At 36.6% G+C, this 27,664-nt stretch overlaps 1 protein-coding gene and 1 long non-coding RNA gene across 12 annotated transcripts in view; one reads left to right on the plus strand and one right to left on the minus strand.

Moving 5' to 3' along the window:
* Positions 1-27,664, plus strand: part of LOC139964611 (band 3 anion transport protein-like) — a 146,277-nt gene that overhangs the window by 50,395 nt on the left and 68,218 nt on the right. For all 10 annotated transcript variants that reach the window (XM_071966352.1, XM_071966354.1, XM_071966353.1 and 7 more), the window contains one exon: positions 6,699-6,828. In XM_071966352.1, coding sequence (XP_071822453.1) covers positions 6,705-6,828 — 124 coding nt within the window. In that variant the 5' untranslated portion in view covers positions 6,699-6,704. The remainder of the gene's footprint in view (positions 1-6,698; positions 6,829-27,664) is intronic.
* LOC139964613 (uncharacterized) lies at positions 8,829-11,072 on the minus strand. Of its 2 annotated transcripts, XR_011792040.1 has the most exons (4): positions 9,969-11,072; positions 9,768-9,897; positions 9,632-9,696; positions 8,829-9,560 (listed from the first exon to the last, which is right to left on the minus strand). It is a non-coding gene; the product is annotated as an uncharacterized lncRNA (long non-coding RNA). The 2 variants fall into 2 exon arrangements; XR_011792041.1 differs by lacking the exons at positions 8,829-9,560; positions 9,632-9,696 and having other exon boundaries at positions 9,708-9,897; positions 9,969-10,033; positions 10,175-11,072.

Raw genomic sequence — 27,664 nt, forward strand, 5'->3', positions numbered from 1 at the left:
GGTTACACAGCTTGGGCTCCAAATTTTATCATTATTCTGGAAATAAGTTTGCAGCAGAGAAGTGATAGAGGAGAAAAATAATGAATAAACAGGAAATGAAACACTACAAAGTATCAGTATCAATACATAATGTAAATTTTATTAAAGCTTAAAAAGGTTATGAAAGGAAAAATGTTCATGTCTTGGAATGGTTTATCTACATTACTACAACACCACCCATGCACAACTTTCAACAAATACGGCTTCAAACGCCAGACATTCGCTGTCAAAGTATTCCATAGGGATCTCTTGAGCTGCCACTCGTAAAAAAAAAAAAAAAGCTGCCCACCGCAGTTCATCTGACGTCATCAAAGGAACCATTTAAGCCAAAGCCGACTCCCCGCTGTTTACCGATACGGCGTTATACAGTTCACTACACGTAACCACAACACTCTTCTCATCAATTGAAAATGTCTTCTCCCGAAACTTGCAATTCCGAGGTAATAGGACTTCCCCTCTCAGGACATTCGTAAGCTTTGACGAAAATTATATTTTTGAGGAAGAAGAGAAGGAAATAGTTTTGAGGGTGATGAAGATAATATCGGTGTTTTTCCCTATCAATTGAGCCCCTTGCAGAATAATTGTAAAATGATCCCGATGGCCGAGACGCGTCGCTGCCGAGCAAAGTCCCCGAGCAGAACGGTTGGACGACCCTGAACCGAAACTGGTCGGTTGAGCATAATCAAAACCACCGTTATTAAGACCATCATATGAATTAAATTATCTCGAATGTCGATGATCCTGCTACTGAACTTTGTAGCAAAGCTTCTAGAATTTTGTGTCTTACAGTGCAAGGAAAATGTGACATTCTGTACAGTGCAACCTTATAGTACTATTAGTGGTAACATGGGGTCTAGACCTAACTAATAGACGTTGTATAACAGGCTAGCCTGTGTAATTGTATCATTCAACTGTTAAGTAAAATCACAACACAACGCCAGTTTTACCACAAAAGAAAACTTGCAGATCTAGTATTGATTGTTCTCAAACCAACTGGCTTTAAAATTTGTGCAAAATGTTAGGTACTGTAACCATAAAATAATCATCATTTGCTGTATCAAGGAGGCCTAGGCTATGGTCATAACAAGTAATTTGGCAACAGTATAGGCCTACAGGCACTCGTAATGTTGTGTTTGTGTAGTGTTTTGAGTGAGTCGTCTTCAAATTCTTCGATCTCTGTCGTCTTTTGGAAAAGCTTGCAGTAGAAATCCCTCTTTACTTGTGGTGGAGCAACCTGATACCACATATCGGCTCGGCATATTTAACAGTTACGAGATAAATTTACGTAAAAACAAAACCCCAAACACCAAATCTCAATTACTACGGAGCACTGCAACAGTGTAATGTTGTGTGTTCTTAGACGTTTAAGAATGTAAACATAGTGTCTCGGAAATGAGCTGAGTTCCTCGACTGACGTCACGCCGCATAAACCGTAAATACAACAATTTTTAGAAAGTTTTTATTACCCTCAAATTTTTGATCGTTTATTCCTCGAGGATGCAAGCTTCGTTTGACACAAATTGGGTATCATTGGAAAGCTACGAGTGTACAGAATACGATGATAAAGAAACATTTTTCCATTTCATAACCTCTTTAAAATGATTACTTACAACATTCCATTAGTTCAAATGTTGGCTACAATATATTTATGCATATAGGAGTTATAGCTACATCACAGAGAAGGGTGCACCGCTTCATGTAAATGTGAAGTAGCAGATGGTGAATTGTAGACTACAAATTGAAATTAGAAGGAGAAGGCTCCATTTTATTCATTCAAATAAACTGTTTGTGGAATCTAAAATTTATGGAAAAAGGGAAAGAGGGACAGAGCAATACTTTGTAAGTTTGTATATATTTAATACGTATATATATTTATGTGTTATTTGGAAGTGTTGGTGCATGTTAGTTGGCCTGGAGGGCAGTTAATTTATAAGAATACTTATTGTGGAATTTATAAGAATACTTATTGTGGGATTGATTTGAGTTTTGATAAAGATTCTTAAAGATCATCAGTGGATATGAACCACCATTGAGTTAGCTTGGGACCTTCCTGGAAGTTGACACTTAATTATTAATACAGTAGATATGAAGAGGTTGTGAAGCAGTATATAATGTTGTCATAACATTTCAGCTGAAATGTTCTAGAAGTGAACATTTGTGTCTCAGTCAAGAACTTGATTACATTTGTTTTTCAAGCTAAGGTTAACAATATGCCATCATATTCCATAGTCTAGCCTTAAACCAGAATATTTTACTTTGCAACTTTGATGTCTTCTAAGTTAAACATAAAAAATTTACAACTTTGAGAGACGTGTCTTTGATTCTTTCAAAGTCTTTTAACCCCCTTCGCAGGCCCTATCATCATTCATTGTCAGTGAATGTCCATTTTCTTAATGAGAGGAGGTCCTTTTAGAGCAATATACCAAATTGTTTCCTCCTAAGTCTAATCATGTGTAGGGTAATCACTAGATGACGAGTGAAATTGATGCACTACACTTTCCACACTAGACCACAGATGTAATGGCAGCTATAAATGTCATACTACTCAACAGCTTGGCAGGTCATGAATAGCCTGTAAACAATTTAAAAAAAGTGTCTTTTGAGTAATGAGAAATTAGAAAGATTCATAAAGGATAAACAGGTAGTTCCTTCCCTCTTCACACATCATCCAAACTTTGTCCAGCTATACTAAACTGCTGTGGAGGAGGGGGCTTTCTTTTGCCATATCTCAGCTAGTACAGTATATCTCAGCCAGTATATGTCAGCCAGTATAGCCACCCAATTAGCTTCCTCCTTGCTGCAAATGATAGATAAATATATCTTGTCAATTAGCATCATACTTTTCAGGTGTGATAAACACTGTTTAGAACCATCAATTTTTATTTAATGGAAAAGAGCAAAGATATTTATAGCTAGACTGGGATCCCATCCTAGACATAAATTGCTTTGAATTTCCCAGTCAAGTTTTCCATTATTCATTACTTATATTAACAGTGCTTGGTGGCTCTAGATAAAAACAGGGACATGAACTGGTAACAGTGCTTGGTGGCTCTAGATAAAGACAGGGACATGAACTGGTAACAGTGCTTGGTGGCTCTAGATAAAAACAGGGACATGAACTGGTAACAGTGCTTGGTGGCTCTAGATAAAAACAGGGACATGAACTGGTAACAGTGCTTGGTGGCTCTAGATAAAATCAGGGACATGAACTGGTAACAGTGCTTGGTGGCTCTAGATAAAAACAGGGACATGAACTGGTAACAGTGCTTGGTGGCTCTAGATAAAAACAGGGACATGAACTGGTAACAGTGCTTGATGGCTCTAGATTCCATGCAGGACCTCTTTTCTCTCCTGTATTTGTCTATTCTTATCCTTTGTTGTTGTTAATTAATTGATAATTACTTAAAGGTCACTAGAGTTGTGTCCTTCATATGTAGTATTCTTTGTTTAATGCTTTTGTGAATATATCTGTATAAGTTGCATATATGAGAAATAAATTTGAGCTCAACCTAGGTAGTACTAGTTTTATCTGGTTAAACATCATTTACAAGTATTTTTTTATTCTCTGTTGTTATCTATATTCTTTGCTTACTTGACATCAAAATATCAATTCATTCAATGTCAATTCACTATTTTTCAAGAGTAAAGCTATCCAGTGTCAGAGTCCATGCCAGGTCAAATAATTGTCTACAGTTGTAGGTGTGCTAGACAAGGTTTTGTGGAAATGAATTAGGGAATTGTGGAAGCAGGTGTAAGGTTTATCGATTAATCAATGGGATGGGGTACACAGGACAAATTATCCTCCTTCCGTTTTCCTCCCCCCCCCCATCCCCAAACAAAAATAAAGTATGAGAAAATCAGACTTGCATCCAGATGGCTAAATGTTAATTCAGAAAAAAATGAATGTACTTTAAATGAGGGAATTGCTAGCACAAATTTGCATCATAGATGCCCTTTAACCTAAACAAATATTTCCCAGTGGGGAAGGAAATTTCTCCCTTTAACACCTCTCTCAGGACAGACATCAGGAAACATTGTGCCCCTCCCTCAAGCAAGAAAGAAATTCACACCCAGCTACAGCAGGCCTGGATGGTACATGCACCTCATACAAACATTTAGACAAACATGTAGATGATGAGAAAGTATTTATGCTATCCATATGGTATTCATATCAGTTCACTTTGTTGCCAATTAGCAAAAAAAATGACAAGCGTGTCAAGTGTCAAGTGTATGCAAATATTGATACATTGTCAGTATGATTGTACCTGTTAGGATTTGTACCAGCTATTCATCTAGTAGGTAAAGTTAAGTTGGTACAAACAGCCTTAAATGCAAGAATATTTCTGGCACCAGTGCAACGTGATTATTTGTGATTCTTCAGGGACCAGTAAAATGATAGACATGTGGATTTTCCAGTTATTATAGGATCTGGTCATAGAGAAAAGTTGTTACAACTGCAATTCTATGATAATGTATTACATACATAGCCTCACACAGGGAAACGTATTTAATGTTCGCTAACAAATACTTCTGACCCTGCATTATTCAGTAACTATATCAAATTGTAACCTATCAAAGCACAGTTGAACTTTAAAACACATTAAATATGATTGTTCATGGTTGTTCATTATATATCTTCTTGAAGCCAGCCATCTCTAATGTCAAAAGGATATTAGGCAACATTTTGATCGGGAATGAATTGGTATGGGGACTCTTTAAGGTAGCTAAGAGATGATGCATCGATATTTTGATGCCTAAAATAAATTTTTCAAGGGCATACAAAACATGAAGAATAATGAAATCTAACGTAGATCACGTCTTGGAGGGATGTTAACGATTTTATTCTATGCAAGGACATGCCTGGCTTTATGCAGGGTGTACAGATGAAACCCTTTTTGGCTGTCATAGCATAAAGTTGTGAAATCTATTTGTAACATTTGCAATTCAGGCACATTCCACTTCAGTCTAAAAGACTTAATAGAGGTGAATACTACCAAAATCAATTTTGTCTTAATATCTTCATACTTCATTGTTTCTTAACTTAATGCCTAACCTAGATGCTTTGTAAAGGATGTATGTTTAAGTTTTATCATTCCTGATTATTTATCTTCATAAGCATATCACCACAACTTACTGGACCTGATTGATAGGACAAACCATCCTCTATCTATATATATATATATATATATTTATATATATATATATATATATATATATATATATATATATATATATATATATATATATATATATATATATATATATATATATATATATATATATATATATATATATATATATATATATATATATATATATATATATATATATCAGGCCTCGACAAAAATGTTTAAAACTACTCGCCAACTGGCGACCGAGTCTAAAATTCTACTCGCCAAAACATTAAATTTACTCGCCATTTTGTCTCGCAAAATGTTTGTGTGATATAAGCCTAGGTAGTATGGCCTAACTTAGGATATCGTAGTTTAGTGTTACTGTAAGTTGTTTACAGCAAAACGATCTATTTAAATTGTGCTTCGTCAAAAGTGTTTAAAACATGATATTCATGCGTTACCCCTGTTTGAGTTGTGGTTAGGCATTTATTTAAGTTTGCAGTTTTCCAGTTTGGTTACACCTATTGTGCATCATTTAGTCGATTAGTATCAAATTAGGTTCGAGCTGGTGAACAGAGCTGTTCCTTACGACCTACTTGTAACAGTGCACTCACTAATTCTACTGTGATGTGTAACATTAGGCAATAGGCCTTTGTTGATTGGCTCACAAGTTAAAGTAAGCCTATCGTATAAAGGCAGTGAGCGAATGAGCCACTCGCCAAAATGTTGAGCGTAATGCATTTTTTGCTCGCCAGTCGCAAATTCTAGTCGCCATTGGCGATCGGTTGGCAACCCTATTTGTCGCGCGTTGAGCGATCATCAGACAACTGATAGCTTCAAGTTATGCTCCCTGTATATATAGGCTCCTCGTCAGGATTACCGGGGATTACCGGGGATTACCGGGATTATAGGGTTGTTGGTGTATTGTTCCTCTGTTGGTGTATCCTCTTTGCGTCCGTTCTGTTGGTGGGTTTTTTTGCCATTCTTCGGTGTTCCCTCCTTTGATGGTGTCCAGTTGGGAGGGTTATCCGTTGTGTATGGTTCCCTTGTCGGTGTTTGATAGACGCCAACCAACCAACTTTACATATATATATATATATATATATATATATATATATATATGTATATATATATATAGATAGATATATATAGATATATAGATGTTTATAGATATATAGATATATATATAGATATATAGATATATATGTAGATGTTTATAGATATATTGATTTATGTAGATGATGTATAGATGTATCTATATGTATGTATCTATATAAAGTTATGTTGAGCTATCCCTATGATGACATCACTACAAATTGCTGGATCTGATACTGTAGATAGGACAAACCATTCCCTTAGTTGTGATGAGTTATGGCTGTTTGACGTCACTTCAACTGCTGGATCTTATTGCCTGAAGAAAAATCTAGGTAACCTGAGAATGATGTGCTTTGTATTGCTCTGTGGGCATCGACTGGCCAATTAAATGTAAAACCTCATTTTCCGACACTCAAACATATGGTCTCTCTTTTTTTAATTCAATTACAGTTTGAAATGGCTCATTCGATTGACCATGAGGAGATTGGCAAGCTTTTAACACCCAGTATAAGCCAACTTGGTGGAATCCAGCAAAGAATTACTACACCACCTCAGAGGAGACATAGCGATATTCCTACAGGTTAGTGTATCTATTTAACTACCTCAATTAACAACAATGTTACTCTTAAATTACTCTTGAAGTAATAGCCAAAGGTGTATAAATTAAATGATAACTTCGTAGCAGAAATCAGCTATTGTTTAGTTGCTTAAACAAGTATCTTTTGGCAATTTCTTATACTGCTTGCTGTAACACTAAGATTAGTGCCATCTAGTTTTAACCAACTTTGTTTTTTTGAGGCTATGTTAGACAATCAGCTCATATGTTGGCAAAGTAATTGTAAATCATGTAAGCATGTCTTTCAAGTATCCCATGGTTCCAACCCTGTTGGCACTTGAGGCTTTCTGAAGAGTTTGACTAAACTAATGACAGATGACCACAATTTGTATTCTCATCTGTTTTTGAGACCCACTACACTTAGATGTTACTAATGTTAACAATCTAGTAAAAGCAACTGAAAAAAAACAATCTGAAACTCATCCACTGTCTTCAAACATTTTGCCGGTCAAAACTTTGCTGAAGCAAGATGACAGTTGTCAGTTGTTATAATTACCACAGGAAACATGAGAACTGAGGCCTTTGCCTCTGGAATAGTTTGACAGGGAGGGGGGGGGGGGACTTGACACATTTTATAAGGTGAAATATATGATAGAATTAGTCACATTTTAACCAATAAAAGCTGGTCAATCCGCATATAGACACAGAAGAAACTTATAAAACTTTCTAGACACAGTCGCCCTCCAGTAAAGAAACAATCACTTCCTGTTTGATTCTCTCATGACTAAACCGCTTGATCTTCTGTAATTTAGAGAAGAATCTTGTGTTATTGCATAACTTGCATAAGTCTCTTGTCCCCTTAACCTTGTTGGCACTTGAGGCTTGCTGAATGAAGAGTTTGCTAAAAATACTGACAGAAATTCACATTTTATAGTTTTGTCTGTTTTTACCCATGCTGTAAGACATTACATTTCTCTCATGAATTTTATTCATTTTGCAATAATTAACTGAAGATAAATGGTGGAATGTTTCTTTGCAACTGCTGTGGTATTTGAAGCCAGCTTATTGAGATTCCAACCAGAGTTTATATTTGAGAGTCAGGGCTGTTATGTGATCTCTCACTTAGTGAAAAGTTAATGTAAAAATCTGTGAATGCTCAATTTGCATTGTCACTGCAAACTGCATTTCAATTTGTTCTACAGCATACAGTTCAAGCATTTATAGCTGCAGATTGCCTGGTACTTGACACATAGTTAACTGTTATTGTTGATTGACTTTCTCAGGTCTTATCTTGCAATGCATTCATTAACTCATGTTGACACCAAGATGCATGTAAATCGAAAACAAGGCACAATTTTAATCCAGATTAGAGCATTTTTCATTGAACCAAGAAATATGAGTTACCAAGGGCCGTCTCAACGCATGGGCCCACTGGGCCCTGGCCCAGGGCCCCGCGATGCCAGGGGCCCCGCAATCGTAGTAACCCCATGTCTTAATTCGGGAGGAAAACTTATTGTATAGGCCATTATGCCTGATTGAATTCGATACTTGACAACTTGTGACGAGAGTTGGTGAAATATTTGATAGTTTCACATTAAATATTCGAATCTGAGTTGGAAACCCTGGCATATACAATGCCCCGAAGGCTTACAACACCAGACAACTCGGGTCTGCGGTCCGAGCACCAGTCATTTTTTTCAGTGCAATTCTCACCCAGGAGAATATATCCGGTAAGATGATATTCATTTTCCATCACTTAACATCGATTACCGTCATACTGTATATGGTCATACATAAATGAGCCTTTCGGCACATCAATGATCAGGTGGAATTGATCCTAAATCTTATCTACTGTAATTACTTTGTGAGCTGAGCTCTTTATAGGCATGTCCATGATGTCCTAGTAGTAGAAGTGAACTGCTCCTATGCTATGCGCGATGTCTAGACAACCCTTTACGTCCCAATGTATGAGTGTGTCATACATTGGAGAAAATTTTTTTTTAATTCCATAACCCAACACCCCCCTGAAGGGAAACATGGCTAATTTGAAAGAGAACAGTCATGGCTTTCCATTTAAAATAGTTTGTAGGGGGGTTTGGGGGAGAAATTGTTAATTGTTTTTCTCGAAACTTTGTTTACATTTCATTTGACCTCATTTGACCCCGATTTTGACCCAAGGTCAAAAAAAAATCAAACTCCCACAAAAAATGTCTATGCTTGAGCGATTTTCAAGGATGTCAATTTTTCACGCAACTTTTTTAGAACTCACTTGATTGAGGGGCCCCGCTACATTGCCGGGCCCAGGGCCCGGTGATCTCTTAAGACGGCCCTGCTTTACAGTATTAAAATATTTGTAGATACCTCGAGCAGAACAGATCCAGAGAAGATTAAAACAAAAATTTTAGATTTTCAATGGAAAGAAGAAATATCATGCTATCAATGCATACAAGGATTCAACAGTTTAAATTTACACCCTGAATGAACACCCTATGAGACCTAGCATCACAACCATGGATACATTATCCAGTATGGATGGACAATTTGTGAACACCCTATGTGACCTACCATCACAACCATGGATACATCATCCAGTATGGATGGACATTTTGTGAACACCCTATGAGACCTAGCATCACAACCATGGATACATCATCCAGTATGGATGGACATTTTGTGAACACCCTATGTGACCTAGCATCACAACCATGGATACAGCATCCAGTATGGATGGACATTTTGTGAACACCCTATGTGACCTACTGTAGCATCACAACCATGGATACATCATCCAGTATTGGATGGACATTTTGTGAACACCCTATGAGACCTAGCATCACAACCATGGATACATTATCCAGTATGGATGGACATTTTGTGAACACCCTATGTGACCTACTGTAGCATCACAACCATGGATACATCATCCAGTATTGGATGGACATTTTGTGAACTCCCAATGCGACCTAGCATCACAACCATGGATACAGCATCCAGTATGGATGGACATTTTGTGAACACCCTATGTGACCTAGCATCACAACCATGGATACAGCATCCAGTATGGATGGACATTTTGTGAACACCCTATGTGACCTACTGTAGCATCACAACCATGGATACATCATCCAGTATTGGATGGACATTTTGTGAACACCCTATGAGACCTAGCATCACAACCATGGATACATTATCCAGTATGGATGGACATTTTGTGAACACCCTATGTGACCTACTGTAGCATCACAACCATGGATACATCATCCAGTATTGGATGGACATTTTGTGAACACCCTATGTGACCTACTGTAGCATCACAACCATGGATACAGCATCCAGTATGGATGGACATTTTGTGAACTCCCTATGAGACCTAGCATCACAACCATGGATACATTATCCAGTATGGATCGACATTTTGTGAACACCCTTATTTTGCTACAATTTTTTGGACAACCAAATTTGCCATTCAGATATTCAAATCTTAGGCCTGGTTACCAGAAGGACAAAGAGGAAAATCCTTAAAATTTTGCTGTGTTTTGGAGCTGGGCAATGTACATATAGTACGATATTGTTCCTTCAAGTATTCTATTGTTAAAATAAATTGTGTCTTCTAAATCTGTCCATCTGTGTCTCTTAGTTTGTTTTGTTTCAGTTCAGCCCCGGAAGAAGACCCTGCTAAGATAGAAATGTCAGGCCCTCTAACATTGATTTATAAACCTACATGGACTTTTCACAATAGTTCAGCAGTTTGCTAACAGTCTCTCTTCGTTGTATTCTAACATGTCAAGTTCTCATCACTGAATGTAGGGATGCATATCTTTCTTATTTCTTATTTCTAAAAAGAAGAAAGACAAAGATGGTTTTATTTTGATATAACTATATTAAGCTCATTAAAGAAGATCTGTAAGTTTTCTTAGGTGACATTCTTTATCAAAAGCCTGGCATTTCCCCCGTTTTACACATTTCCACACTATTTTTGTACCTATTTGACAATGGTTGTTCATATTTCTCATTTCCTTCTGCAATATATTTATCTTCAATAGCTATTTTTCAATCATGAGCTTCAATAGGTTATGCTAGTCATTTCATCTCTACAGTAGCTTCATTGCTAGCAATAGATATGTATCGAGAAATAGAGTCGTGTGGTTTTCATGCTTAATTGAAAGCTCAGAAGAATCTGTTTCGTCCTGTCTGGCTGTAAGTACATATTACCTAGCATACTGGCACCATTTATCTATGTCTGGTTGTAAGTACATTTTACCTAGCATACTGGCACCATTTATCTATGTCTGGTTGTAAGTACATTTTACCTAGCATACTGGCACCATTTATCTATGTCTGGTTGTAAGTACATATTACCTAGCATACTGGCACCATTTATCTATGTCTGGTTGTAAGTACATATTACCTAGCATACTGGCACCATTTATCTATGTCTGGTTGTAAGTACATTTTACCTAGCATACTGGCACCATTTATCTATGTCTGGTTGTAAGTACATATTACCTAGCATACTGGCACCATTTATCTATGTCTGGTTGTAAGTACATATTACCTAGCATACTGGCACCATTTATCTATGTCTGGTTGTAAGTACATTTTACCTAGCATACTGGCACCATTTATCTATGTCTGGTTGTAAGTACATTTTACCTAGCATACTGGCACCATTTATCTATGTCTGGTTGTAAGTACATTTTACCTAGCATACTGGCACCATTTATCTATGTCTGGTTGTAAGTACATATTACCTAGCATACTGGCACCATTTATCTATGTCTGGTTGTAAGTACATATTACCTAGCATACTGGCACCATTTATCTATGTCTGGTTGTAAGTACATTTTACCTAGCATACTGGCACCATTTATCTATGTCTGGTTGTAAGTACATATTACCTAGCATACTGGCACCATTTATCTATGTCTGGTTGTAAGTACATATTACCTAGCATACTGGCACCATTTATCTATGTCTGGTTGTAAGTACATTTTACCTAGCATACTGGCACCATTTATCTATGTCTGGTTGTAAGTACATATTACCTAGCATACTGGCACCATTTATCTATGTCTGGTTGTAAGTACATTTTACCTAGCATACTGGCACCATTTATCTATGTCTGGTTGTAAGTACATTTTACCTAGCATACTGGCACCATTTATCTATGTCTGGTTGTAAGTACATATTACCTAGCATACTGGCACCATTTATCTATGTCTGGTTGTAAGTACATATTACCTAGCATACTGGCACCATTTATCTATGTCTGGTTGTAAGTACATGTTACCTAGCATACTGGCACCATTTATCTATGTCTGGTTGTAAGTACATATTACCTAGCAAACTGGCACCATTTATCTATGTCTGGTTGTAAGTACATTTTACCTAGCATACTGGCACCATTTATCTATGTCTGGTTGTAAGTACATTTTACCTAGCATACTGGCACCATTTATCTATGTCTGGTTGTAAGTACATTTTACCTAGCATACTGGCACCATTTATCTATGTCTGGTTGTAAGTACATATTACCTAGCATACTGGCACCATTTATCTATGTCTGATTGTAAGTACATATTACCTAGCATACTGGCACCATTTATCTATGTCTGGTTGTAAGTACATTTTACCTAGCATACTGGCACCATTTATCTATGTCTGGTTGTAAGTACATATTACCTAGCATACTGGCACCATTTATCTATGTCTGGTTGTAAGTACATATTACCTAGCATACTGGCACCATTTATCTGTGTCTGGTTGTAAGTACATATTACCTAGCATACTGGCACCATTTATCTATGTCTGGTTGTAAGTACATATTACCTAGCATACTGGCACCATTTATCTATGTCTGGTTGTAAGTACATTTTACCTAGCATACTGGCACCATTTATCTATGTCTGGTTGTAAGTACATATTACCTAGCATACTGGCACCATTTATCTATGTCTGGTTGTAAGTACATTTTACCTAGCATACTGGCACCATTTATCTATGTCTGGTTGTAAGTACATATTACCTAGCATACTGGCACCATTTATCTATGTCTGGTTGTAAGTACATATTACCTAGCATACTGGCACCATTTATCTCTGTCTGGTTGTAAGTACATATTACCTAGCATACTGGCACCATTTATCTCTGTCTGGTTGTAAGTACATATTACCTAGCATCCTGGCACCATTTATCTATGTCTGGTTGTAAGTACATATTACCTAGCATACTGGCACCATTTATCTATGTCTGGTTGTAAGTACATTTTACCTAGCATACTGGCACCATTTATCTATGTCTGGTTGTAAGTACATATTACCTAGCATCCTGGCACCATTTATCTATGTCTGGTTGTAAGTACATATTACCTAGCATCCTGGCACCATTTATCTATGTCTGGTTGTAAGTACATATTACCTAGCATACTGGCACCATTTATCTATGTCTGGTTGTAAGTACATATTACCTAGCATACTGGCACCATTTATCTATGTCTGGTTGTAAGTACATTTTACCTAGCATACTGGCACCATTTATCTATGTCTGGTTGTAAGTACATATTACCTAGCATACTGGCACCATTTATCTAGTATTGTCAAGAGGGCAGAAGGAAAACAGAGATCAGTTTTAACTGCTCACAGATAGATGAAGAAAAGACCAAACTGACCAGAAACTGAACTTCTTGAGATTTTAATCAAGATGTGTTCTTTAAAACTGTACATTTTCAGGTTGTTATTGTGGTGGCTGTCTGATATTTATTTCTATTGTCTTATGATATATGAGACATTAATATATTCACAAACATCACTGATGTGGTGGAGAATATTCACAATTTGATATCACGGTACTGTAGTCAGTCAAATATCTGAGGTCGAATTCAGCAGAAGTGCATATTTTGCTATAATAACTCCAATGGGATAATTGACTTGCAACCTTATCAATTTAATACAATGGGTATGTCAAATGCTGCGAAAATAGGTGGTTATCAAATTTCATAAGGTCAAAAGTGAAAGGTATAATGTTATTCAATGTTTGTGTCCCAAAACTTCTAAAGCACTTGGCAGATATTCAGATTTGGATATAGGGTGCCCCCATGATGTGTTGTTGTGTTTCACATACCTTCAGATTGAAAGGTCAAAGTTTAGTGTTCAAATTTCAAAGAATGCAAAATGTATTTTTTTTTGGCTATAAGGGTAATTCTAGTTCTTTACCACAGCATGAATTACATTCTTTATGTAGCATAAGTATCATGTGTATTCAAAGAATTGTAAAAGATGGCACAATCTTCATGTAATTTTATGTATATTATAGAACAGTGGATTCCCCTTAAAATAGTTTTAAAAAAAATACAGGAACAAGCTATGTGTTGCTTTCAAATACCTAAAGTCTCACAATTCTGGTGTTATTGTATGTACAGTACATGGTAATAGTCTCATTTAATACACATCTCCAAGTGAATGTGTCATATAGTATGTAAAAAGGTTGATTAATAGTAAAACTTGTACAGGTTATGTGTGTGTTTACACAGGTCCAAAAATCGGGAACCGGGTACCCAAGAGTTGTTAACCGTCGGGTATCCAGGTATTTTCCGGGTAATTTATGGTCTCAGGTCAGGTCAGGTTTTGAACTGACCATCAGCGGTCAGTTCGGTTGATCTGCTACTGGTACCCTGTAAACCAGTACTACCTGTTCCAGGGCCGGACCGTCGGCGGCTAAACCGACACCCCCATCAGAGCTCAGGAGGGGTCTGATGAGGAGGGTAGCTGGATACCCAGGTAGAATTAAAAAGCAAGATCTACCTCTAAGGGCGTATGAGCTAATTGGAGAGCCACCGGCCATCCAGCAGCGGTGGAAGGCAATGGCAAACTACCACCGTCTTTCTTTTGCCATGTATACCATGATGATGAGTACAACTAATGAGAGTAAAGCTATGACACTGGATAGTGAGACCCCCAGGCGTGAAGGTGTCTCAAATGCTACTGGGGAAGAGAGGCCAGATGGCATCATACCTTGCATCGATGACGCTGCTGCATCAAAGCCTGATGGAATTATGCCTGATGGAAGTGTAGTAGCCGATAACCCCAAGGATAATGATAACAGATGTAACCTCTGGAAAACAACTTTGAAAATTGGTACCTGGAATGTCAGGACAATGAACAGTGGGAAAATAGACATTCTAACAAGAGAAGTTGAACGATGTGATGTTAGCTTATGTGGTATATCAGAGATGAGATGGACAGGGAAAGGACATCTGACAACATCAAGCAAACATGTGGTTTACTATTCTGGATCTGAGAGTAGAAGAGAGCACGGAGTTGCAATTGTTGCATGCCTAGACGTGGCTAGATGTGTTCTCGGATACAACCCTGTTAGTGAAAGAATTATCACCATTCGCATCCAAGGGACACCTATGAATTTTACAGTTATACAAGCCTATGCACCCACCTCTACATCGACTGAAGATGAAATAAATGCCTTTTATGAGCAGCTACAACTGACCATAGACTCAGTCAATAAGAGAGACATCACAGTGATTATTGGGGATTTCAACGCAAAGGTTGGAAGACAGTGTACCAATAAAAATGTGATGGGTAACCATGGACTAGGAGAGCAAAATGAGAGAGGAGAACTGCTAATCGACTTCTGTCAAGAAAATGGCCTGATGATCCTTAATACCCTCTTCAAGCAACACCCACGTAGGCTATATACCTGGTCATCACCAGATCAACGCTACAGAAACCAGATTGACTACATACTGGTCCAAAAGCGATGGAGATCCAGCTTCATCTGTGCAAAAACCTATCCAGGCGCAGACTGTGGAACAGATCATCAGTTTCTGGTTTCAACAATGAGGATAAAATTGAGAAGGGTCAAGAAGCCAAGAAAACCAGTGAGATTTGATGTCAGCAAGATCGATGACATGTATCAAGTGGAAGTGAAAAACAAATTCCAGAGGTTGATGGAGATGGACTCAGAGGAATCCACCCCGAATGAGTTTTGGCAAGATGTCAAGCAGGTTGTATTAGACACAGCACAGAAAACAATCCCCAAACGTAAGAACAAAAGGAAGCCCTGGCTCACAGAAAAGGTGTTCGACTTGGCAGATCAAAGACGGAAGGTCAAAGAAAAGGGACTGGAAAACACAGATACGAGAAGAGAGTATCAGGATTTATCTAGGAAAGTTCAGAAGCAGATCAGGAGTGACAAATCAGACTACATCAAGCAAAAATGTGCTGAAGTGGAACGTGATAGCTCTACAAATAACACCAAGGATATGTTTAAAAACATCAAGCTTTTGACTTCAAAACCCACCACCAAACTCAATGTCCTGAAAGATGAAGATGGCAACATCTTGACAGAAGAAAATGAAATTAAGACGAGATGGAAGGAATACTGTGAAAAGTTGTATGCATCCAAAGATGATGACACACAGGAGGGTGAAGAAGATCAAGAATTTGAGGATGACCCAGACATTCTTCTCTGCGAGGTGGAGCATGCAATGAAGAAGCTAAGGAGGGGTAAAGCCCCAGGAGTGGACAATATCCAGGCAGAATTACTTAAGGAAAGCAGTAATGAGGGAGTTGCAGTAATTCATAGATTGTGCAACAAGATATGGAAAACTAAAGATTGGCCAGAGGACTGGAAAAGGGCAGTGTTTCTTCCATTACCCAAAAAAGGTGATACAAGGGAGTGTGCTAACAACCGCACCATCTCACTCATCTCTCATGCAAGCAAGGTCTTGCTCTACATAATTGCGGAAAGAATAAGAAACAAAATTGAAAGTGAGTTACCACCTGAGCAAGCTGGATTTAGAAAAGGAAGAGGGACAAGAAATCAGATAGGAAACTTGAGGAATATGATGGAGGAAAACGCGGAGTTCCAGCAACCCCTTTTCCTCTGCTTCATTGACTACAGCAAAGCCTTCGACTGTGTTCAACATCATAAGTTGTGGAGAATCATGAAAGAAATGGGCTTCACTACACATGTGATCATCCTGATAAATTCTTTGTATGAAGGTCAAGAGGCCACAGTTAGAACAGAATGTGGTGACAGCGACTGGTTTACAATAGGTCAAGGAGTGCGCCAGGGATGTATCTTGTCACCGTATCTCTTTAACATCTACGCAGAATACATCATGCGATTAGCTCTAGATGACTTTGTGGGACAGGTATCCATTGGAGGACGCCAGATAAATAATCTTAGATATGCTGACGACACTACCCTACTTGCAAGAACAGCAGCAGAGCTTCAAGACCTTATTGAAAGAGTCAAGCAATCCAGTGAGGAATACGGACTGTACCTCAATGTTAAGAAGACAAAGGTTATGATATGTGGAGGAAAGAATGACCATCATATTCAAGCTGATGGAGAGGATGTCGAAGTAGTCAACACTTTCAACTTCCTGGGCTCTCTGATTGTGGATGATGGTGGATGCTCACAAGAAATACGACGGCGTCTCGCCATGGCTAGATCATCTGCTATAAACCTCACTGACATCTGGAAAGACAGAGGGATCTCAAGGAACACCAAGATCCATATAATGAATGCTTTGGTCTTTCCAATCGCTACATATGGGTCTGAGACGTGGGCTTTGGGAGCAGTAGACAGAAAGAAAATCCATGCTTTTGAAATGTGGTGTTGGAGGAGGATGCTGAGGATATCATGGAAGGAACGTAAGTCAAATGATTTTGTCAAGAACCAAATTGGAGCGAAGGTTACCTTATGTCAGAAGATAGATAAGAACAAGCTGCAGTATTTTGGACACATTTCTAGGAGAGAAGGTGACAACTTGGAGAAGATCATTACCCAAGGTCATGTTGAGGGTCAACGAAAACGTGGTAGGCCAAAAGTTCGATGGGCTGACGGGATAAAAGAGATCACCGGCATGAACATCTGCGCAGCTCACCGATATGCCCAGGAGAGAAGTGGTTGGAACGTCATCATCAATAGGGTCACAAAGGGTCAGTCATGACTCATAGGATGACGACGACGAATTTATGAAAGTATTCACCTGTATGTCATGAACAACATGAAATGTGATAACTGAGGTCAATTGTCCAATGGTAGTATTATACTGTATGTAAATGTCCAATGGTAGTATATATACTGTATGTTAATGTCTAATGGTAGTATATATACAGAACGTAAATGTCTAATGGTAGTATATATACTCTATGTAAATGTCCAATGGTAGTATATATACTGTATGTTAATGTCTAATGGTAGTATATGGCTAGTACTGTATGTAAATGGCCAATGGTAGTACTGTATGTATACTCTATGTAAATGTCCAATGGTATCATGTATATTGTATGTAAATGTCCAATGGTAGTATATACTGTATGTAACAAAGGGAAGTCCCCTATACTAGGGACTATACCTGTAAGACTATAAGGTAAAAGGTCAAATGAAGTTAAGGTTTGTGACTCTTTTGCTGTTAATGCAAGGGACAAATTTTGAATAGAAATCACTCCTGGCCAATTAAATGTTCATTGTCTCACTGCACCCAGGTGTATAAATTGGGACTTGCAAGGTAAATATAATTGAGTGTACCAGTTTTTGGCTGCACCTTATGGGAAATCCCAAAGGACAAAGATGTGGTATATACTGTAGTGTTCCAGGAGCAACATTTTGAATTGAGTGTAAAAAGTTGAGAAGTTAACCAACGTTGTGTATTTCCCTCTTGGTCGTGTGGACTGCATGACACATGTCCATGCAGTCTCTTCAAAATAATTGTCAGAAGTATTGAAGCTGCCTGGTATAATCCATGTCTGTGGCTCTGTTTGCTAAATTGAAAATAAATCCCTGAAAATGAACTATTCTCCTGTCAAGCGATTACCATTGGCAGTTGTCTATGCTCAAATTCTCTGGCAGTTTTATTTTTAAACCCCATTCAAATTGTATCCTTTCTTTCTGAACAAGTTGGATGATAACAGGAAGACAGGTGACATGAAACTTGAGGATGTGGTGATACAAAAAAAAATTCTCTGACGCTTGTTCTTGCTTGGCTTTGGTTAAAGCTGCAAAGATATCTGCGTTTCTGAACCAGAAAGTGACCCCTTATTGATTGTTACTCTATCTCTCATCTGTATAATTTTAACATATTCTTGTAATATGAACGATGAAGAATGTTTATAAAGCTGGATATTTCTCTCAACTGTGAAGTTTTTGCTTTAGACTTGTGTCCAATTTTGTCAAAAAACAGTATAACAAGAGATAGTTCCATAGTTTCTTGGTATTAATGGCTTAATGGAATAATATATCTGAATATAAACAGAACAGGCATAACGGAATGATATATCTGAATATGTACTGAACAGGCATAATGGAATAATATATCTGAATATTATTGAACAGGCATAATGGAGTAATATATTTCTGAATATATACTAATCAGGCATGAAAGGAATAATATATCTGAATATTATTGAACAGGCATAATGGAGAAACATATATCTGAATATATACTGAACAGGCATAATGGAGTAATATATCAGGATATATATTCTGAATAGGCAAAATGGATAATATATCTGAATATATATACTGAACAGGGATAATGGATAATATATCTGAATATACACTGAACGATGATAATGGATAATATATCTGAATATACACTGAAGAGGCATAATGGAATAATATATCTGAATATATACTGAACAGGCATAATGGAGTATCTGAATATATATACTGAACAGGCATAATGGAATAATATATAGAAAATATAATGAACAGGGATAATGGAGTAATATATTTCTGAATATATACTGATCAGGCATAAAAGGAATAATATATCTGAAAATATAATGAACAGGTATAATGTAATAATATCTGAATATTATTGAACAGGTATAATGGAGTAATATATATCTGAATATATACTGAACAGGGATAATGGAATAATATCTGAATATATACTGGAAAGGCATAATGGAAAAATATATCTTTATATAGACTGTACCTGTAGGCATAATGAAATATAAAAGATGAATAAATACTGAACAGGTATAATGGAGTATTAATCTGAATATATATACTATAACTTATGCATAGTGGAATAATATATCTGAATTTACTGAACAGGCAAAATGGAGCAGTATACTGTTTATCTGAAAATATATTGAAAAGGCATAATGGACTAATATATCTGTTTATATACTGTACCTGTAGGCATAATGGACTAATATATCTGAATATAGTATATACTGAACAGGCATGATGGAATAATATATAGAAAGTATAATGAACAGGGATAATGGAGTAATATATTTCTGAATATATACTGATCAGGCATAAAAGGAATAATATATCTGAAAATATAATGAACAGGTATAATGTAATAATATCTGAATATAATTGAACAGGTATAATGGAGTAATATATATCTGAATATATACTGAACAGGGATAATGGAATAATATCTGAATATATACTGGAAAGGCATAATGGAAAAATATATCTTTATATAGACTGTACCTGTAGGCATAATGGAATATAAAAGATGAATAAATACTGAACAGGTTTAATGGAGTATTAATCTGAATATATAACTTAGGCATAGTGGAATAATATATCTGAATTTACTGAACAGGCAAAATGGAGCAATATACTGTTTATCTGAAAATATATTGAAAAGGCATAATGGACTAATATCTGTTTATATACTGTACCTGTTGGCATAATGGACTAATATATCTGAATACAGTATATACTGAACAGGCATGATGGATAATATATCTGAATACTGAACAGGCATTATGGAATAATATATCTGAATATACAGTACTAAAAAGGCAAAATGGAATAATATATGTGAATATATACTGAACAGGCATAAAAGAATAATACATCTGCGTACTGCACCTGCAGGCATAATGGAATAACATATCTGAATATATACTGAACAGGGATAATGTAATAATATCTGAATATATACTGCAAATGCATAATGGAGTAATATATCTGAATATATGAACAGGCATAATTGGAGTAATATATCTGAATTTATACTGAAAAGGCATAATGGAATAATATATCTGAAGATAAACTACACCTGTAGGCATATTATGGAATAATATATCTGAATAAAAACTGAACAGGCATAATGGGATAATATATCTGAATATAAACTGAACAGGCTGGCATAATGGATATACTGGAAAGGCATAATGTGATATCTTTATAAACTGAACAGGCTCAATGGACTATCATATCTGAATATAAACTGAAAAGGCATAATCGAACGTTATATCTGAATATATATTGAACATGCATAATGGAATAATACATCTGAATATTTAATACTGAATTGTACTACTGAATAGGCATAATTTATTATTTTTTAGACAACCAAATTTTGCTGTTCGTACAACCAAAATGTAAGGCCTGAATGCTTAAAAATTTGCCCTGGATTCCAACACAGGTTTATGTTTCTTTTATGGCCAATAGCCCTATTAAATGTAACATGTAATATACCAACTATAACTTGCAACTCGCCATCTCCTCATTTACCCCTACATTGTAAATATAACCTTCTATTGCTGGGATATGTTGAGAGGCTTGACAAGACAAAAGAGACAAATTACTGCCAAAATTTATGAGTGTCTGGATTGGCCGGAAGCATTGTCAAGGGAAATTATTTCTATTTCTATTTGGGATATTGTTAGACATTTGCTTTTGTAAAGGCATACAGTAGTTATGTATTGCGTTCATATTTGGTTCAACTATGTGGAAAAACCTGAGTGTGCAGCGATTCACAACTTTTCCTGATATTGGAAACTTCTAAGCAAGAAAGTAGTATGCATGATACACATGAAGTGGTAAATCTAATGGGATGATAAGAGGTAAAGCGTAGATATAGAGCCAATCAAGCAAGGATAAATGTATCTGTAGGATATGTTTGATGCATAAAGTAGTTGACAAGAGGTTATGGTAGGTAAATAGCCAATCAGGTGCGAGGATACATCTGTATCTGTAGGAAAGGATGTGAGGGAATGTGAATATGACGAGCACCTGTTTTCTTTCTCAAGAGTGTTATGAGAGTATTGGGGAGGGGGAGGGTTAGAAGGCTGCCCTACCCTTGCCAGATTGCTTTTGAGGAGAGAGAAGCATATTCACCCCTCCCAGTGACTGTGCTGATAGCTCACAAACACTCTAGCCACCTGCATCCTAAAGGGCTTATGGGCCATTCCATTCCAACCCCAACCCCTCCAACCCTTCCTGAGTCCTCTGCCTGAGATGAGTCCTTCTTCAATGAGTTAAAGTGGAGTATATCCAGGCTATTTACTACAGTAGGAGGGTTTTGGCTTTAAATATGTTTGTGTTACTAATAGAATGTTGTTTTACTGCCATCACACTGTACTCAATGTATTCCGTTATTTACTTTACAGTGCATGGGTCTATGCTTTTCCTGTTCATGTTGGTACCTAAAATGTTTTATCTGCTACTATGTTACCTACTTTTTGATGCCAGGAGAGAATGGCAATGGCCAGGTTGTCCCCGTCAGAAAACTGATTTGATTGCCAGGTGCAAATAGAGATCAGTTGAAAATCTTGGGCTATTTTATCCATGACAATGCTGGCATTGATTGTATAAGATGAAGTTGTCCATTGGAATATATCCCACTCCGTAGTGATATATTTCATAAACTGAAACCACCTTTGGCGTCACGGATGCAGGATAAAATTTCCACTACAGCTGCAAACTTTATGTCTTGCCTTTGTTTACTTTGACGAGCGGTACTGTGTAGGTCACAACAAATTTGTAAAGTCGCTTGGCACATCAGCCAAAAACATTTTGCTGTTAGCAAGAGATGTTATCTGCAGAATGGGATAGAGTTTTAGTGAGTCTGGAGACTGGGCACGAAAAAGGAGCTGCCATTTATGGATTTTGCTTCTGTCTATTTTTTGTAGGAACACCTAAGTTAAGAGTTCAGAAGAGTTTCATCACTCTGTCTTTATTTTCTTAAGGAAGTGTCAATTCTTGTGATGTCACAGTATTGATGGTTTACATTTAGTTCTATTTTGCAGTTTCAAGGTAAGTTGTATTTACAAACTATCTGTGATAGAAAGGATGGTATAGAGAAGGTAAAATGAAGAGACAGTTCCATTTTGTATTAATTTTATTGTGGAAGTCATTGGTAGATATGGTTCTCCATCTCTTATGGGTGACATTATATTGCGTGTCATCTACTTACATATCTACAGTAGTGTTAAAGGTTATCCATCTCTAATAGGTGACATTATATTGTGTGTCATCTACTTACATATCTACAGTAGTGTTAAAGGTTATCCATCTCTAATGGGTGACATTATATTGTGTGTCATCTTCTTACATATCTACAGTAGTGTTAAAGGTTATACATCTTTAATAGGTGACATTATATTATGTGTCATCTACTTACATATCTATAGTAGTGTTAAAGGTTATCCATCTCTAATGGGTGACATTATATTGTGTGTCATCTTCTTACATATCTACAGTAGTGTTAAAGGTTATCCATCTTTAATAGGTGACATTATATTGTGTGTCATCTACTTACATATCTACAGTAGTGTTAAAGGTTATCCATCTCTAATAGGTGACATTATATTGTGTGTCATCTACTTACATATCTACAGTAGTGTTAAAGGTTATCCATCTCTAATAGGTGACATTATATTATGTGTCATCTACTTACATATCTACAGTAGTGTTAAAGGTTATCCATCTCTAATAGGTGACATTATATTGTGTGTCATCTACTTACATATCTATAGTAGTGTTAAAGGTCATCCATCTCTAATAGGTGACATTATATTGTGTGTCATCTACTTACATATCTACAGTAGTGTTAAAGATTATCCATCTCTAATAGGTGACATTATATTATGTGTCATCTACTTACATATCTACAGTAGTGTTAAAGGTCATCCATCTCTAATAGGTGACATTATATTGTGTGTCATCTACTTACATATCTATAGTAGTGTTAAAGGTTATCCATCTCTAATAGGTGACATTATATTATGTGTCATCTACTTACATATCTACAGTAGTGTTAAAGGTTATCCATCTCTAATGGGTGACATTATATTGTGTGTCATCTACTTACATATCTACAGTAGTGTTAAAGGTTATCCATCTCTAATGGGTGACATTATATTGTGTGTCATCTTCTTACATATCTACAGTAGTGTTAAAGGTTACTGAATACAGGTTTGTGGCCTAAAGGCAATATGAAAAGAGGAATATCACACAATGCAAATACATATGTTGGCTTGTACTGTAATTAGGGGATTGACTTATTAAGGGCTAAAATAAGACATTTTGATGAGCACACCACTCCATGTCATAGTTTGCACATATTTAGTGAGTTTCCAAGAATTATCAAAACTTCAAATGTGTATATCTTGGAAAAGAACAGAGATTTGTTAAAACTGTCAACATATTTTGAATTTGGTTATCACACACAACAAATGTACTAAATATGGGACAAATTAGTTGGGTGTCCATAGAACTTTACAGGTATTACATGCCTGAATATTGTGCTTATATTGCAACAATATCTTGGCACTTAATGCAATGGGAAGAAACTGTTGGGCAAGTTTGCTGCATTCCACCAAAAGGCATTAAAACATTGACTCATGCTATATTTGTTTTACAAGACAAATATCAACTGAAGTTTGGTATGCAGCTGAATTGATCAACAACTGAGTGTTCCTTTCATTAATGTCTGTGTAGAATACAAAACAGCGGAAATGATCAACAACTGAGTGTTCCTATCATTAATGTCTCTGTAGAATACAAAACAGCGGAAATGATCACCAACTGAGTATTCCTATCATTAATGTCTCTGTAGAATATAAAACAGCTGAATTGATCAACAACTGAGTGTTCCTTTCATTAATGTCTCTGTAGAATACAAAACAGCGGAAATGATCAACAACTGAGTGTTCCTTTCATTAATGTCTCTGTAGAATACAAAACAGCTGAAATGATCAACAACTGAGTATTCCTATCATTAATGTCTCTGTAGAATACAAAACAGCGGAAATGATCAACAACTGAGTGTTCCTTTCATTAATGTCTCTGTAGAATACAAAACAGCGGAAATGATCAACAACTGAGTGTTCCTTTCATTAATGTCTCTGTAGAATACAAAACAGCGGAAATGATCAACAACTGAGTGTTCCTTTCATTAATGTCTCTGTAGAATACAAAACAGCGGAAATGATCAACAACTGAGTGTTCCTTTCATTAATGTCTCTGTAGAATATAAAACAGCTGAAATGATCAACAACTGAGTATTTTTATCAATATTTCCCCAACAAGTTGGCTTTTCTTCAATGTCTGTATTTATTACACTCTGTGTATTATACTTTTGATTCAAATCAAATTGATACAGTTTACATATTTACTCTCCATCTCTCTGGAATGTGAGAGGTTTTACAGGGATAGCAAACTGACTACAACCATTATAATGATGACAGGATGTACATTACATACAAGAATTAATGAAATGTTTAATTTGTGATTGAAGCAACGCAAAAGTTGTATGGCTGTGCATGTAGGAATCTTATCTCTATCAACAGGGCTTTGTTTAGAAATATTTATAAACTTGAAGAAGAAATTAGTTTAAATGACAAGCTAAGAGGCCTTACAGGCCATTATTTCAGTGTTTTCTGAGCTAAGCCTTAAATGAGTGAAAGAGTAGGTTTTTCACATGGTAATTAAGGCAGACAGATCTCAAAACATGCAGAAAAAGCAAAAATAAATGCCTACATGTTATTGCCAGGAGTAAGTACACTATGGTTAGGCCAAGTCACACAGTCATATGGAAATCACAACTATTTCATGAAATTAATACAGTGTTCTTCTAACTAAGACACTTATGTAGCACCAACTTGAGTCAGAAAATCCAATGTGCTTCTCTACTCAGATTTCTCCATCCACTATTAATAGACATATGTTTAACTGATGCAAAAGAGAAGGTTGTGTGAGCTATGCTATTCATCCAAGCTGGGAAATCGTGATGGCCAAACTCATCTTCCTTTTGCCAATGTTTCCAGTCTTTCTGTCTTCCCTTGGGGCATCACTAATACATGCCCGGCCACACTCAGAATCAGTTTCCACACCCTCCTCAATACTTGTGAGGCTTCTACAAACATTGACATCTGTACAGTGTATTAAGACTAATTCTGAAAGCAATTAGGAGGCCAAAGAACTTGGCCAATGGAAACTGGATGCACACAGATTCTTTAGTCATTTGTTGCAGGATTGTCCGAAAGTAGCAGATGAAAGTGTGGTTGAATGTTATGACTGACTTCATATTTCCACAGGTTGAGAGCTTTGGAGGTTACAAATTTACGCCGCTAATCTGTAAGGTATAGCCATGAAATAGCGCAAAGGGGAAACTAAAAGTTGACATTGCAATGTGTACATACAGAGTGAATATTGTAAGGAAAAATAAATCAAATTATGGAAGTTAGTCTTCAAATACTCAAAAAATTCTAATTAGAATATTTTTATTATTTGTCTGAAGGAAAATCTGTTATTAAAAGTCCAAATGAGACCTATAGAAAAAGCAAGGATTTTGAAAGATATGCTCTTTGGAAAAATCTCATAGCAAGAAAATGGATAAGGTATTGGACATTTAGAATATTTGTTGTATTATGATAGTTGGTCATTGGTCATTTCAGGTCTATTCTTTGAATGTTAGTTTAATAACTACTTTGCACTTTACAAAGCTGATCCATATTCACCTATGTAGTTGTGCAAGCATAGTGAACTAGTTTTAGCTAATGGTACATTAATAGGAGTAATACTGCTCTCAAAGAAAAATTACTTTTCAAAATTTTCATAGACATTTCATTAATCCTCTTCATCCCCCCCCCCCCCTCTCCCACTCTCTCCTTTGTTTTGGGCAATTAAAACTGCATCCTTGTTGAAATCCTGGTTATGCATTTGAGGATCTGCTGCAAAAAATAATGTTCATCTGTATTAGATGAGCAAACTTTGATGGTAGTAATTGAAATGTTGGCTATTATTTAAGGCTCTGCTGAAATCATTAATGTCTTGTAAGGTTGGATGAGTGACTTTTGATGGTTTTAAATTCATTGTTCACCATGAATTTAAGGTTTTGGTGGAATATTTAATAATTTTTAATGTTGCAAGAACAACTTTGATGACAGCAACTAAACTGTTTCATTACTTTCCTGATATGATTAATGTTGACTTATGTGGAATGAACATATGATATTACATCATAGCTGTTGCTAGGAGATGGTGAAACAGGAGGACGGGATTAATGTCATCAGCTCTGACAGTGTATATGAGCCATCGTAGATAAAACATTTCTAGCCACATGTCATGAAGACAGATGGAAATAAGAGCCATATGGAGTAAGTTGGCCTGACGCATTTAGTCTTTGGAGCGATGTGATGAAAGCAGTCATCTTGATATGGATGGTATGAAGTCTGTTTATTGTAAATAAATCAGGAGCTGCTGTTTTCAAATACCTCTAAACGGCCGGCCATGCAGTGAGGCCAGAATTGGGATTTGGAGTAAGTTTTCTCATATAATGAATTGTTACAACTTTTGAAGTATCATCGCTCATAATGCATAATTTGACAGTTGACTTGTAACCCAGGTTACATGTGTCCATGATACATACTTACGGGCTAGTCTCGCACAACCAGCAGACTTGTTACCCAGGTTACATGTGTCCATGATACATACTCACCAAGCTAGTCTCACAGAACTAGCAGACTTGTAACCCAGGTTACATGTGTCCATGATACATACTCACCGAGCTAGTCTCACACAACCAGCAGACTTGTTACCCAGGTTACTTGTGTCCATGTTACATACTCACCGA

Source organism: Apostichopus japonicus, chromosome 23, assembly GCF_037975245.1.
Source record: "Apostichopus japonicus isolate 1M-3 chromosome 23, ASM3797524v1, whole genome shotgun sequence".
Lineage (NCBI taxonomy): Eukaryota > Metazoa > Echinodermata > Holothuroidea > Aspidochirotida > Stichopodidae > Apostichopus > Apostichopus japonicus.